Genomic DNA, 14,829 nt, shown 5'->3' with positions numbered 1-14,829 from the left:
TAATGAGCACTGCTAGTCCAAGAGCTGTGCCTGAAAGTTGTCTTGTGGTTTCCAACCGGCCGTGATTAATATGTTCAGAGTACTGATAAAATGTGCCCCATAAGAAATGAATTAGAACATCTCATCCTTGTGTTTTCTTGACACTGGTCCCATCAAGCATAACTCCAGTGAAGTATAATCAGTTTGGAGATTTGGAAAAATGCAGACAAGGACTGGACTAACGTTGGCTGTATTCTTGCTTATAAACCACTAACGAATAGGGATGCCCCAGGGGGCGCAATCGGTTCAGTGTCGGGACTCTTGATTTTGGCTCTGGTCGTGATCTTGGGGGTGTGGTGGAGCACTGCACTGGGCTCTGCGTTCAGGGGGCAGTCTGCGTTCAGGGGCAGAGAGAGGTTCTCTCTCTCCTTCTGCCCCTGCCCTTCCCCCTGACTCATTCTCACTCTCTCAAAATAAAATCTTAAAAACACAAATACATTAAGATTTTATAAACATTGTATATAAGTATTCTATAACTTATTATAAAATCGTTAAAGTATTTCTGTTAGGATGGCTATGCTCTGCTTCTGTAACAGGTAACATTCTCAGTGGTTAAGCTTGTAGCTCATTTTATTGTATCCTCATATCATGGTCTGTCTTGAACTCTGCCAAGGATGTTGGGGAAGAGAAGGCAGAGGTAGCATGGGGTGCTTTGGAAAGATCAGGCCCAGAAGTGGCCTGCGTCCCATCTGCTCAGGTCCTGTTGGCCAGAACCCAGTCACGGGGCCCCAGACTGCTAGAGGGGCCAGAAGTAGAGGAGCCAGTGGGCACTGGGCTGAACTCTGACTGCTTCTGCCACGTGTGTTACCTGCTGGCATTCTGATTACCTGCCCCTCACACCAAGCCCTTTGCATACATCGTTTGCATCCAAAATCCTGATGAGTTGGTGTCAGCTTCCTTTCACACATGGGGACACAGGTACTTGGAGATGTGACAAAATGAATTTGAGATGGCATGTGCAGGTTAGCATCCTAACAAGCTGATTCCAAAGCCCAACTGGGCTTTTCTACTGCACGGGGCCCCATGTCAAACAGGCTTACTGCTTCCTGAACATGGGTGTCCTCAGGCTTTCCACGTGTCAGTTCTCCAACCTTGTGCCCAGGTGCCCTTGAGAGCACTATGCCTGCGTCTCGTGAAGCAGAGTAAGATTTCCTCCCACCCACACCCCTGCCCTGAGCCCCGCTCGAGGTGGCAAGGTCTTGGAAATAGTTTCCTAGCCAAAGACTCAGAATTCAGCCACAGCTTCAGAAGAACTGCTTTTGTTCCTGGCGGAGGTGTTTTTTTTTTTTTTTTTTTTCTCTCTCTCTCTAAAAACCTCTTTCCATAGGTAACGACTGGGCCAGAAAATGACCAGAACCCTCCATGGCAGTCGCTCCGTCCCTCCCGTGAGGCTTGACTTAGCCTCCCCTGATGGCACTACCTCTGACTCCCTGGAATGCCCCATCAAGCTGCATGGTGGTGGCAGCAGGGGCATCAAAGTCACTTAGGTCCGCACGTAAATCACCTGATCACACCCGGAACACCCCATTCCTTCCAGACGTTCTGTGACAGGTACAGCCCGAAGACTGACTGCCACGTGCACAAGCCTCCTGGAGCCAAACACTACAAGCTTCTACATCTTCTGGTCATGGGGCCTTGTCAGCGCGAACTATGTATGGCCTTTGACCCTATCGGCCATCATAGGAGAGTACAATTTCCTTCAGGAATGCAGCCGCTTGAAATGCACATGAGGATGTTGGGATTGTTAGGGCCTTGGTTTCTTACCTTTTGTAGAAAGCATTACATTTCACAAGGAACAAGCTGTGATTCAACTCACGGCCACCCTGTGGCCAGTGGCTGTCACCCTTGGCTGTACATGGAATCCCAGGGGGCTTAGAATCTGGTGCCTGGGCCACTCTCCAGATGGAACCTAGGTAGCAGGAATGTTTAAAGCTCTCCCGGCAATTCTAAGGCCAGCCAGTTTGAGAACCGCCTCAGGGAGACCGATATTTTGCCAGATAAACAGCAAGGTGTGGAGAAGCGGGGGGAAAAGGCAAGACCTTCAGGAATTACTTGTCAGCCTGGTGCTAGGGCCAAACTCCCTGAGGAATACAAATTAGCTACAATCACCTTTAATTTTTTTTCCCCAGAACATAGGCAGCCAGCCAGCATAAATGTTACTGAATTATTGAAAAATGTACCCACATCTGAGTGATGTAGGCCATCCACGTGAAGGGTGTGGCCTGGGACCAACTGCTTTCCAAAGTCGTGAGAGATGAGCAGTGTTTTTGCCCCAGGCTCTGCTAACTAGCATATTTTTAAAAAGCCATGATCCTCTAAGATATACCCAAAGAGATATTTTTTTAAATCAATGCTATATAAATATTCTTGAGTATAACTGTGGAAAATGTTAATTTTAAATAGTTGTTTTCTCTTTGATCAGAGCCTTCAACCTTTTTAGGGAAGCTCTGGGGCTGGGTGGGGGAAGTTCGCTGAAAAATCCAGAGAAAAACAATTGTACAATGCAGCTCACAAGGGTTTTCAGTACTGCCTTATAAAAATACAGTGCAAATGTGTTTATTTTAGCAAAACTTACAAGGAAGAGATTTGCTTCATGAAATAATTTACTTAAAAGTCTGGTAACGGGCACTCGGGTGGCTCAGTCGGTTAAGCACCAGAGTGGTGAATTTTGGCTCAGATCATGATCTTTTGGATCCTGGGATGGACCTGTCATCCAGCTCCACCCTCAGTGGGGAGTCTGCTTGGGATTTTCTCTTTCTCGCTCTCTGCCCCTGCCCCCAGTTGAGTGTGCATGCACTCTCTCCCCCTCTCTAAAATAAATCTTTTTGGAAAAAAAAAAAAGTCTGAAAACATGCAAAGAAACTGATATAGGGCTTCTTGTTTTTTAACGGTATTTGTCTCTACCACCCCGGGCCATGGGAGGTGGCTGTGCCCTGCCTTAGCAGGGTGACACCTGAATCCCACTTTCCATCTTCTTTCTATAAATGACAGGAAAGCACAGTGTGTTTCACTGCTTCTGCTGTTTTCCACAGGAACTTCATTTTCTTCTCCAAAATCATCATGCTGCCAGGAGTCAGCAACTTACTGAGCCTTTGGACGTCAGGCTAGGACTTTTCACTGTGACACAATACTCAGTACTTACAATGCACTAAACTCATAGATGATTTATTGCTTTAAGTAACTAAACAAGAAAGAGAAGAGACAGGCGGTTGTTCCGGTCAAGACAATCGGCATTCTCTCTCCACAGTTTGCCAGTTGCATCTACTTAAAGCCTGAACAATACTTTCTGGACAATATAAACACGTGATAGCATACATGGAAACAACTCGGCCAATGATACACTGATTAAAATAGCACATAACAAGGGCTCCCAACTGGCCGGGTTGCCCTGAAATGTTGGAAGGAACATGTGTTCGTATAATGTGCTGAGTACAAAACCCTTAAAAAAGTTTTTGGCATTAATACTAATACAGAATACTTTCTCAGACATTCTGCAAGAGGAGGGGCACACACAGAATTACCTCTTCATTTCCAGATTACCAGTATCTATGGGAATACTTGGAGAAAAGCTGGGAGGTGCGGCACCTCCCCTCCCCACTGTCATTTTCTCCACCAAAGCAGCAGGGTCTGTGGGGTGGAGATACTAGGGCACCTGATGGCCTCCAGGCATTGTCACATCACCAAGCAGCTGCAGAGAACAGCAGGGGATGGACGGTGCCCCAGCAAGGGGGCGGTGGTATGAACCACAGAGAGCCTTGATTTGTAGCCAACGATGGACTTGACTCAAATACTCCCTGGAGGCCCTGGGGGTGGACACAGGCACTGGCTGGTCCAGTCCCTCCTGTGGGACTGGGAAACGGAGAAGAAATAACTTGACCTCTTGCATTCTAACACTGGGGCATTACGACACATTTCTAACGGATGTGCGGAGACCAACACAGTCAGGGACCCAAGCCCTCGGAGGGCCCGGGTGAGCTCACAAGAAGAGGTCAAGCCAAGCCAAAGGGTAACACGGGACACTGGGGCAAACCGGCCCCCAACCCGGATGCTGGCACAGAGCCTCGGGTCTGCCGGCTCATCAGGCTTTCAACACCAATGCTCTAGATCAGTTGCCATCCTCCGAGGAAGGCTCTGCGGCCACTTCCCCGGCATCTCCCTCCCTAGCATCCTCCCCAGAATGGGAGTGCCCAGTGCAGCCCCCTGTGGGGGCCCTGCAGGGCCCGGCTGGACCATTTTGCACAGCTCCACCCTCCACGCAGAGCGAGTCAGGATGCTGCTTTCCTTCTGTGACCTCCTGGATGGGGACTTTGATCTCCTCAGAGGCCTCGTCATCCTGATGCGGGCCTGGCACACAGTTTCCCACGTCTCCGGCTTTGGAAAACTGGTCTTCTAAGTTCTTCTCGTTTTCTTCTGCTTGTCGCTTGTCTCTGGCGCTCAGTTTACCTTTGGATTTCCTCATCTGCCTGCTGTGCATGTCTTCTCGGGAGAACCGCCACTGGAACTAGAAACCAGAGAGGATGGGAATAAATAAACACAGGCTCCGAGAACCCAGAGCTTCACCTGATTGTCTGCTTGCCTTCCCACCGCCGTCACTTCCTAGGGCAAGACACACCATTCCCAGTGTTCCTGGAGCAGAGCATTACCAGTGCCAAACTGGAATCATGGCCCAAACACACCACACCTGCTGTTAAGAGCCTGCCTGATGCCTTCCATGAGCTGTGTTTCAGATGTGCAGTTCAGGAGTCTCTGGGGACGAGGGGTATGTCTTTCAGTTGGCTCTGGGAAAGGAGATCCTGACATCCTATCACTTGGAGAAACAGGATGGGAGAAGAGACGTGGGGCCTGCCTGTCCTAGGAGCCAGGGCTCTGGGTACGTGCTTCCATTCTGAGTGGGCTGTGGGCTTACCAAGCACGGGCCTGCATTCTCTTACCAGATCACCAGAGTTAGAAGGGCACAGAACCTGGGGCCAACTGAAAAGGCCATCCCAGCTCCTGGGTTCCCACGGGGGCTGGCTAATACAGCCACTGCTGTGACTGCCTCACAGCCCAGCTTCTCCCCCTGCCCACTCCTGTGCCCTTCTTTCCCCACAGGTGTTCCCGGGGGCACTCTGCCTAAAACTTTCTTCCACCCAAATCTTTCAGAGGCTGCTCCCTGGGGAGCTTCCCTGCAACTAAGCATTTCTCCACTGACAGGGAAGTCAAGAGAGGCTCAGAGAGAATAAGGTTGTCCAGTCAGTAATGGAGCTGGGCAAGAACGGGTCACCTTGAAACTATGAGGTGAGACTGGGCTCGAAGAGGCCCCATGATCATGTGCCCACGTACCATAGACGTTGCTGTTGGGGACAGCAGTGGTGCTGAGGTCCAAAGTCAGTGTCCTGCATGGATGGCATGTGGCCTCCAGATGCCAGCCTGGCAGCCTCTGCTGAGGCATCTGAGGCCTCGCCTTGCCAGCACAGGGATCCTGTTGTTGGAGCTCAGGGCTTGGGTGGAGGAAGCTCAGACTACCCCAGAGGGAAGTTAGCTGTCGGTCCTTGGGCAAGTCATTAATCTCTCCAAGTCTCAAATTCCTCATCTCTCAACTATGTGTCTGCCCCCAGGGCGGAGCTGCACCTCCGGGTCCGGTCATACGGTGGTGGACGCAGACAGCGCCCCCTGCCCTTGGGCGGTGTAGAACCACTGGAGATTTTACCTCTGCCAGATGTTATCCTAGACTCTTATTTTCTTTTTAAAGGTTTTATTTATTTATTTATTTGACAGGGACAGTGAGATAGGGAACACAAGCAGGGAGAGTGGGAGAGGGTGAAGCAGGCTTCCTGCCAAGCAGAGAGGCCCATGTGGGGCTTGATCCCAGGCCCCGAGCAGAGAACAGACACTTAAGGAATGAGCCACCCAGGTGCCCTGAGGACTCTTATTTTGTAATGCAAACCCAGCTCTTCTCTCAGGGTCAGCTCTTGCTAATGAAGCAGAACTTCCATGTGTCCTCTGAAGCCCAGCCATACCTAGTTTCCTATAGAAGATCACAGTTTGTTGATTTGATATAAGCCACCAGGAGAACACACCAGCCACTTTCTCCAGGGACTACAGGGCAGAGGATTTGGGGCTGTGAGCACTGAGCTGGTGGACACAATCCCAGCCAACGTATTCTGTCCATCTTGGTCACCACAGGGTAATCCATCAAACCAAATGCCTTCTAGGACTACAGTCTTCTGTGACTTTATTTGGGCCATGGCGCCATCACTCAGTCCCCCTGCTGCCTGGGGGGCCCCCATCCCACCACAGCTGTCATGGGTGCTGCGGCCGAGTTCCGAGGAGGCCCTGACTCAACTCTCCCTTCTTCTCCAGTCTCTTGTGGAGGCATTCTCCTGAAGCAGAGAAGCAGCAGGAGCCCAAACCCAGGAACATCTGAAAAGCGAAATGTTCCAAAGTATAAAGGCAGACTGCCAGCAGGTACCCGCCTGCGAAGGAGTGAACACATACTAAGGTGCCAACCATGTCTCTCACACTGTGACAAGGTCTCCCATGGCCCTGAATCTCCAAAGAAGTATTCTCACTAGTCATGGTTAGTACGATTGGATAGATGAGTGCGTAGAGCTTCAGGGAGGTTGAGTAACTTGCCCGAAGTCACACAGCTAGAAAACAGCCTGTTGGAACTCAGATCCAGGTGTCTCTGGTTCCCTACAACTTCATTCTTGGTGGAAGAAAGGCTTTAGGCTCTCGCCCTAGGGGCAAGGAGGAGAGGAAACAGAGGGCGAGGCCACGCCCCTTTGAAACCGCTCAGCCTGCTCAGCCTCGCACACAGGTGCCTCCCCTTTCAGACTGTCTGATGTCAAGTGGCATCTGCTGGGTCAGGTGCTTGGCTCATTAGGCCAAATAGTCAGCTAATGGAAATACAGATTTAACTGCCATTAAAGATACTGTGGTTTGGCTTATTTAAAAAAAGATCTACACCAAAGCCTCTCTGACAGGCCTATTTTTAAAAAGAAAATGATAAAATTTGAATGGCAGTGCACAGGTAAGATAATTGAGACACCGGCCCGCAGACTTGAATGGGCATCACAACCATCCAGAGGACTCCTGAAACAGAACACTCACCCATCCCACAGTTTTGGACTCAGTAACAACCTTAGAAGGGGAAGGAGACTTTGCATTTTTAACAAACTCCCAGGTAAGGCCCATCTTGCTAGTCCACAGGCCCCAGTCTAGGCAGCGCTGAGCTAAGACAAAGACACCCCCTGTCTTCCTGCAGCCCCAACTCTGCCCCTCATGGAAGGACTTCCTTGTCTCCCTCCCATCTTCACACCTACCCCCTTCACCACTCCCTTCTGCTCCTTTGAGCAGAGGACAGTCAGGGGTTTTAACAACATGATTGTTCCAGATCCCAAGGCTCAACAAGGCACCGTCTCAGAAAGCAAGATGACGAGAAGCAGGGACACAGCCACCCCCGGGACGGTGACAGCTCTTTGGGGAGGTCTGGAATGCCCACACTTTTTTTTTTTTTAAGATTTTTTTTATTTATTTGACAGAGAGAGAGCACAAAGGGAGGAAATGGCAGGCAGAGGGAGAGAAAGAAGCAGGCTCCCCTTGAGCACAGAGCCTGACGTGGGACTGGATCCCAGGACCCAGGGACCATAACCTGAGCTGAAGGCAGAGGCTTAACCCTCTGAGCCACCCAGGTGCCCGGAACATCCATACTCTTAAAAGCTGGCAGCCCAGCCAGGAGGAGGCATGCCATATCTGGAGCAATACCAGGGAGGGCTTCTGAACAAATTAAGCAGCCCACTCCAACGCCAGGGCCTTCCCCAGTCAGTGGGTCTGTGGCACTTGGCTGTGTCGCTGGCGTCCACACTCAGAAAGATTTCCACTAGTCATCCATGTCAGAAAGAAGTGTGCAAAAGAAAAAAGTTCTTCACTTGACAGCAGTGTGGGTCCAGAGTTTCATGTCAGCAAGGGCTAATGGATTTAATTCCCACATTTTAAAAACTGTCTGTTACCTGCCCCCACTTCAAGGAGTGTAGCTGGAAGGAAGACTTGGGTGTGGGAGAAATCATCTATTACCTCGGATGGAGTTTAATTACTTGCTTTGAAAGCCCCACTCACAAAGAAGTTTCTTTCAAATGCTGAAAAGTCTTGACGGGAGAATTTTCTCCACTTCGCTGATTAAGAGAGGCCTCAAAATGCTGTCCTTGGTGTGCCAGCCTTGTTGTCCCTTTCCTTAGATTTCAATCCAGACAGAACATGAATGTCCTGGGCTCACACATTTCATTACTTATACATACAAAGGAGGAGAGAGTCTGAGGCAGAGGGAACAGCCAGAGCAAAGGCCCTGTGGCAAGAAGGGACACAGAAGAGCCTATAGGCCACAGTAGCTGGAATGCAGAAGATGGGGACTGTGGCAGAAGAGCCAGACCACACATGGCCCTATGGATCTCATGCAGATTCCTGTCTTTATCTTAAGAATTACACAATGCTTTAGGAACATTTAAAGCCGTGGGGGGACAGGATTCCGTGTGCTTCTGTAAGAGATTCCCTTAGCTCCTAGTAGAGGACATATTTGAAGGGGAGACCTGTTATCAGAGGATTAGAGTTGTTGAGGCCCAGAATGGTGGGGAGAAGCAGAGGGATTCAAGTTCCTAGGATCTAAAACAGACATGTCTTGAGGATAGAGTGACCATGGCCAGTGTTGGGGAGTCAAGGATGAGCCCTGGGTGGGTGGATGTCTCTGGATGGAGGCAGTGCCCTTGTTCCAGGTGGGGGTGGGGCTGGCCAGGTCACAAGTCCCCCTTGAGATGCTGGGTAGTAATTGGGTCCGTGGTGCTGGGTCAAAGGGCAGAAACAAGTACTGAAAATGCGAGTGTGGGAGTCATCACCTAAAAGGGTCAGATTTCTCTTTCTGGGGATGAATGAGATTTTCTAAGAAAGAGACCAGAAAGAGAGAGAGAGAGAGAGAAATGGGGCTGGGTCTGAACCACCTGCTGGAAGACCAGGGCAGTGCAGGGCCAGAGCCCAGACAAAAAGGGGCTTCAAGAGGCAGAGGGTGGTCAAGAACGTCAGTGCTTGGGGGACCCAGGCATGGTGAGGACTTGATGGAGTTATTGCCATGGTCACTGGGGTACCCACAGCTCGCCGGAGCAGGTTGCCAACCTGAGTCAGCAGCAGAGCCACTGGCTGGGACCGTGAGAGCGAGACAAGCCATCTGGCTGTGAAGTCCCCCCGCCGTACCCCACGTCCGGACTCCACTAGTGAGTGAGGTGACCTCTCCAGGTCACACAAAAAACCTGTGCTCCACAGAAACCAATCCCATGAATGAGCAGGAGGTAAGGAGGGACTTCAAGAGTGAAAGCAGCCACCCACTTCAGCACAGCTGATTGGGGTTGGAAGAGTCTACTGATCAGAAAATAGATAACTCCATCCTCTCGCTTTTCCCTGGGAAGTTGGTCCACCTCCTCACGGCAGCTTTAAAAATGCTCCCTCTAAAATCTGCTTGTCTCCCTCCGTGAGCCACACAGACTTCATACAGAAATTAAACCCCAGGGCTCTCCTTTGGGAACCGCCCACATTCCAACCCGGAAGGGCTGGTGGGAAAAGGCAGCACCGCCTCCTTCTCTTAAAGGCTGAGTTGGCGTGTTTTGGCGTCTGATGGCAGCCTGGCTTGTGCTGTTGTTGAATGTCACCGTGAATGCACACAGTCCCCAGGAGCCTGGGGCCGAGCGGTAGCTAACGGTGGTCTAAGGAAGATCCATCTTCCAGCCGGCGGCTGACTGCTCCTGGTGGTTAATGGTGACTTCAGCGGTTGCCTTCTGGCCCTCTGCTGCTGTCACCTGTCACATTAGCGTCTTGGAGCTGAGAGAGAGACCTTCCTCTGCATTCTACACCATCTGGCTTCAGGTCGCCTTCTCCTTGGCGTTCCTCCCAGGAGCCCCCCCACCAACCCCGTGGGTTTGCCGGCTGGCGAGGGGCTGCTGCAATTTGTTCGCTTGCTTGTCGCCCCTGTCCAGGCTCCATGTCCAGAGAACATGAGGAACTATGAGGGGAGCACAGGAGGGTGCCAAGCATGAGGAGCAGAGCAGGTCTGTCAGGCCCTGCCAGAGAGCATTGCGCTGGCCAACAAAGTTGGCTCAGGCGGACTTCAGGTGACACCTAACTTGGGCTCTTGCAAGTCCCCGACTCCCTCATCTCTTCCCGAGCAAATGGCCGATCACCCACAGGAGAATCACCCACCGGCTGCGAAGTGTGGGGTAAGAAGCATCAAAATCATCTGACGCAAGGAAGGGCTTGGATTTGATTTCTGGGAACATGGGGAAAATATCTCAGAATGGCCACAGTCTCTTAGCACAGCTGTTGTTTTCCAGGCTTGGTCATGTGCTGTCCAGGGAGGGGATGAAGGCCCCCAGCAACCCCCAAGACAGTGGGGCCTGAGGACTCTGCTGCGGACTGTGTGTCCACACCAGCCACTGTCACTGAGAGTGACACGGGGTTGGGGCACACCAAGGAGCTCTGGCAGGGCCTCTCTCTGCCAAGATCACCGCACTTCTGATGTCCTGAGGGATCCAACAGGCTGCAGCCAGAGCTCGTCATGGGATTAAGATACAGAGAAGCTGGGCACAAACTCGAGCCCTGGGCACAAACTCAAGCACTCCAGCCGGAGGCAGCTGACTTCAGGCTCCTATTTTTAGTTTAGTGGGAGTATCTGGTCTACATGCGTGTCCAACAGAACGGTTCTACTCTGCTCTCTGACCTGACAGGCAAGACGTCCCCTGCCCAGCGCCCCCATCTGTCTCTTTTCAGCAGCCTCAGGTGTGCTCCCGTTTGCCAAGGCGCTCAGATGTTCCTCTGAGAGCCCTTGGAAGTCGGAGCCAGCTGCCCACTCAACTGTTACAGAAAATCCAGCTGCAGAGGAAGCCCTGCCAAGGAAAACTGAAAAAGGCCATCAAGGTCGCTTACCTTTGATTCCTTCTTCTTGATTTTCTGAGGTAGACACGGTCTCTGAAGAAAGACAATTTGCTTGGTGGATACATTCCCGTCCCTAGAACACAGAGGTGAGAATGAGCCATTAACCCCAGGCCAGCCCCAAACCTCACCCACGTGCCTACCCCTAAGGTTGTTGAGCCCGAGCACCGACAGAACGGAGAACTGCCACCAAACAGGGAGAGGTCAGCAGTCAATAAGCACTCGTCCCAACCCAGGCCATCCACCCAGCCCTTGCTTCCAGGGGGCTCTGCGAGGGGCTCAACAAAAGCTCTGTGGGCATCTCTACCAAGTCAGCTTCATAGCTGGGGGCTCCCCTTCCCTCGATGTGAGGTAACAGCTGGCATCTTGGCCAAATGATGACAAACTGGCTTCTTCCGTGAATCTCAAGAGGTAGAAGCTTCTTCCAACTCTGTGTTTGGGAAGGAGCCAAGGAGAGGTCAATTTGGCCCAGGATAGGTGGTGAGCCTCCCAGCTGCCTCTACGGAAGGCTGGCTGAGCACAGGGGCGTGGCCATGGGCCTGATTCAGCCTCACTCCTGCAGGCACAGGAGAGGGGTGCTAAGGAGCGCTGCTCATTTTTCTGGCACAGTGAGTGCACTTTCCTCTGGGCCCCCACAGAGCAGCCTTTAAAGATGGCAGAAATATTTGTGAGGGAGATCGCTGTCTTCTCCGCTGAGGCAAGCGCCACTGCATGGAATGTCGGAAGGAAAGGGGGGAGAAAATGAACATATTTTGTGCTGGGTCTGGGCTGGGTGATTTCACACATCACGGCTCATTGAAGCCTCACCCCCGAGGAGTGAGTAAGCCCACTTGGAGTAAGCCCACTCCAAAGAGTGGGACCACAGCCTGTCTGTAAAGACAGGAGACGAAAGCTCATTTAAGGAGTGGGCTTGAGTTCTCACAGTGAGGATTCGAGCTCAAACCTCCCCAGTTCCCCGAGCAGGGGAGGAGGCGTGTGCAGCACAGGCAAGTGGAGGATTAGGGGGATTACTGAGCAGGTAGAGATCTGAGAGGGCCACAGAGGCACCTGTCTGTACCCTCTGGGTTTAGAGAGCTCAAAACGAGCGGGAGCTTCTCATTTAAATCCAGTTCTCATCGTGACTCCTATCCTTTGGAGTGGGTGTTGGAGCAGGCTTTCTTCCGTCTTACAGACAAGGAAACTAATTCAGAGAAGCTATAGGACTTGGCCAGGATGGACAGTTAGCAAATGGAGGGGTCTGGACCTGGGTTCAAGTCTGCATGTCCCAAATCGAGGGTTTTTTTCCCACCCTGGTTCTTTCCATCATTCCATACCCACAGAAGTCTTGGTTGTAAGGCACCATGGAAGCTCCCAATGGCCTGGGGCCAAAACGTGGCTGCAAACAGGTGCCTGGTAGTGTGCAGACCCACTGTGGTCCAGTGTCAGGAGGGAGACACGCTGAGAGCCCAGATGGCCTCCTAGAGGGACTCAGGAAGGAAGGCACGGATTGCCCCCATCATTCTCCACCCTGAGTCTGGCCTCTGCGGCTGCACGGCCCTGTTGTCCCCCCAGATCACCAGCCTTGCCTCATGCCGGCCATCACCCTGCCTGGCATAAGAGACAGGAGACTCCGTCTGGAGACTGAGGTTCTAGTCCCAGTTCTGCAACTTATTGGGTGCGTGGCTTCAGGTATGTGACAGAGCATCTCTGAGCCTCAGTTTTCTCATCTATAAAATGGGAATGATATCTATGCTTATAACCGCATGAGATAGTTAGGAGAATTCATTCAGATAAACCCCAAATACAGATGAAAGGCCTTTCAGGGACATGCCCACGAGGTCCAGGGAGGGTGGGCTGAGCTAAGGTGGACAGATGCCCCTGTTGTTGTTACCTGGTAGTCTTGACCACGGGAGTTGGTAGCACACAGGTGAGCTGCCAGCCATAGGCCGCCAGGGAGTTCAGCAGGGGCACATAGTCGGTCTGCACCTCGACACCCTGGGGAAGAAAGGCCACCATGAGGGCTGCGGCTGCCCCAAGTCAGCACCTGGGTGACCCAGGGGGATGTTCCATCAGTCAGCAGAAGCTAGGCGATGGGGCAGGAAAGGACGGGGAGCCCGGCAGCCCGGAGGTCCTGCCCCACAGACCCCACTTGGGCGGGAACTAGAGCTAGAGGATTAATGCGTTAATTTGGTTCTATTCTTGCGTGGACAGATAGCCTCCGGTGAGTGTCTGCAGAAGCACAGTCACCTGGCCTCAGAGCCGTATTCAGGGCAGACAACAACTGAGGATTCCGGAGTGCGTGCCTGGGAGTTAGATCACGTTTCATTCATGATCAAGTCGTTCACATCCAGCCACGGCAGCAACACAGACGAGTGCACGCATGCACACACACACACACACGGGAGCTTCACTTGTGTTACACAGCCTGACACGAATGGACTGATGAGCGCTGCCTGTGTTCTACTTCAGATCAGTGTGTGCACCTGTGTAGTGGCCTCTGACTTGCCTTTCCTTTTTTTTTTTTTTTTTTTTTAATTATTTATTTGAAAGACAGAGATCACAAGTAGGCAGAGGCAGGCAGAGAGAGAGAGAGGAGGAAGCAGGCTCCCCACTGAGCAGACAGCCCGATGTGGGGCTCGATCCCAGGACCCTGGAATCAATGACCCAAGCCGCAAGCAGAGGCCCCAACCCACTGAGCCACCCAGGCGCCCCTCTGACTCGCCTTTCAATTGAGAAACTCAGTCCTGCCCCTGCGAGAGAGCACCGCGCTGTGAGGCCACTGCCCCTAGTTCCAAGTCCGGCTCTCTCACTGCAGCAGGCCTCATTTCCCCCTCTGGGCTCCATGCAGACGCTGGGGGTGTGGCCCCCGCCCTGCCCACTGTCTACAGTGGGTTCCCCGTCTCTATGAGGCTGGCTTCAGAACTACAGAAAATCTCAGACAGGTTCTGATTCCTTCTAACCACCGCTAGTCAGCGAGCATTTCAGAGTGGTGGGGACAAAGGTGAAGGAAGGCACAGTTCCACTGCTAGTGTTCACAGCTGGAGGGGGCAACAGCACAGACAGGCAAGTGATGGGAATACAAGACGGCCCACGGGCAGGGCCACGAGGCTTCGAAGGTCAGCAGAAAAGGAAGGATGCCAGACGTGATCAACACAGGCTTCCTGGGGCCCAAGGGCTGGGCAAATATTTGACAGGTGAAGCTGGGGAAGGGGCATTCTAGGGGGAGAACCCCAGCATGTACAACAGAAGATTCCACTGCGCCCAGAGCACCGAGGAAGGTGGCTTCACTTGGGAGTGGCACTGCTCACAGCGGGACCACAGGTGGTGACTGGCTGTGTTGCTGGAGGCTTTTTGGGAACAGAACGAGCTCATCTGGTTGCTCTGGGCTAAGAGGCTGGAAGACAGATGAATCTTCCCTCTTCAAACGGCTTTTGAACCCCTATTGCTGGGCACCCATCCCAGCGTAGCTACCAAGTTGCCTGAACTCCTGGCAAGTAATTGATCCTTTGGGAGACTGTTTCTTCAACTATAAAAAATAAGCTTTGTCCTCTGACAGTGGCTCTCAAAATGTGGTTCCCCAAGCAACAACAATGGCATCAACCTGGGATCTTGTTAGAAATGCAGAGTCTTGGGACCCTGTCGAGACCTACCAGATCTGAAACCTGGGGCTTCTTTCTGTTTGAAAGAACCTTCTCAGTAGTTCTGATGTACAGGTTACAGAAGTACTGCCTGGGTAATCAATTAGGTCTCTCTTTTTAAAGATGTATTTATTTATTTATTTGGAGGGGGCTGGGCAGGACAGAAGGAGAGAGAGAGAGTCTTAAGCAGACTCCAAGTGGAGCTCAGAGCCAGACACAGGGCTTC

At 52.0% G+C, this 14,829-nt stretch overlaps 1 protein-coding gene across 2 annotated transcripts in view; it reads right to left on the bottom strand.

The window, feature by feature from the left end:
• Positions 1-3,188: 3,188 nt before the first annotated feature.
• RFTN1 (raftlin, lipid raft linker 1) overlaps positions 3,189-14,829 on the bottom strand; it is a 192,843-nt gene continuing 181,202 nt past the window's right edge. For both annotated transcript variants that reach the window (XM_059162543.1, XM_059162542.1), the window contains exons 8-10: positions 12,857-12,960; positions 10,981-11,062; positions 3,189-4,540 (exon numbers count right to left, since the gene is read on the bottom strand). In XM_059162543.1, coding sequence (XP_059018526.1) covers positions 4,145-4,540; positions 10,981-11,062; positions 12,857-12,960 — 582 coding nt within the window. In that variant the 3' untranslated portion in view covers positions 3,189-4,144. The remainder of the gene's footprint in view (positions 4,541-10,980; positions 11,063-12,856; positions 12,961-14,829) is intronic.

This window comes from Mustela lutreola, chromosome 2 (assembly GCF_030435805.1).
Source record: "Mustela lutreola isolate mMusLut2 chromosome 2, mMusLut2.pri, whole genome shotgun sequence".
Classification (NCBI taxonomy): domain Eukaryota; kingdom Metazoa; phylum Chordata; class Mammalia; order Carnivora; family Mustelidae; genus Mustela; species Mustela lutreola.
This window is presented reverse-complemented; position numbering and strand designations above follow the sequence as displayed.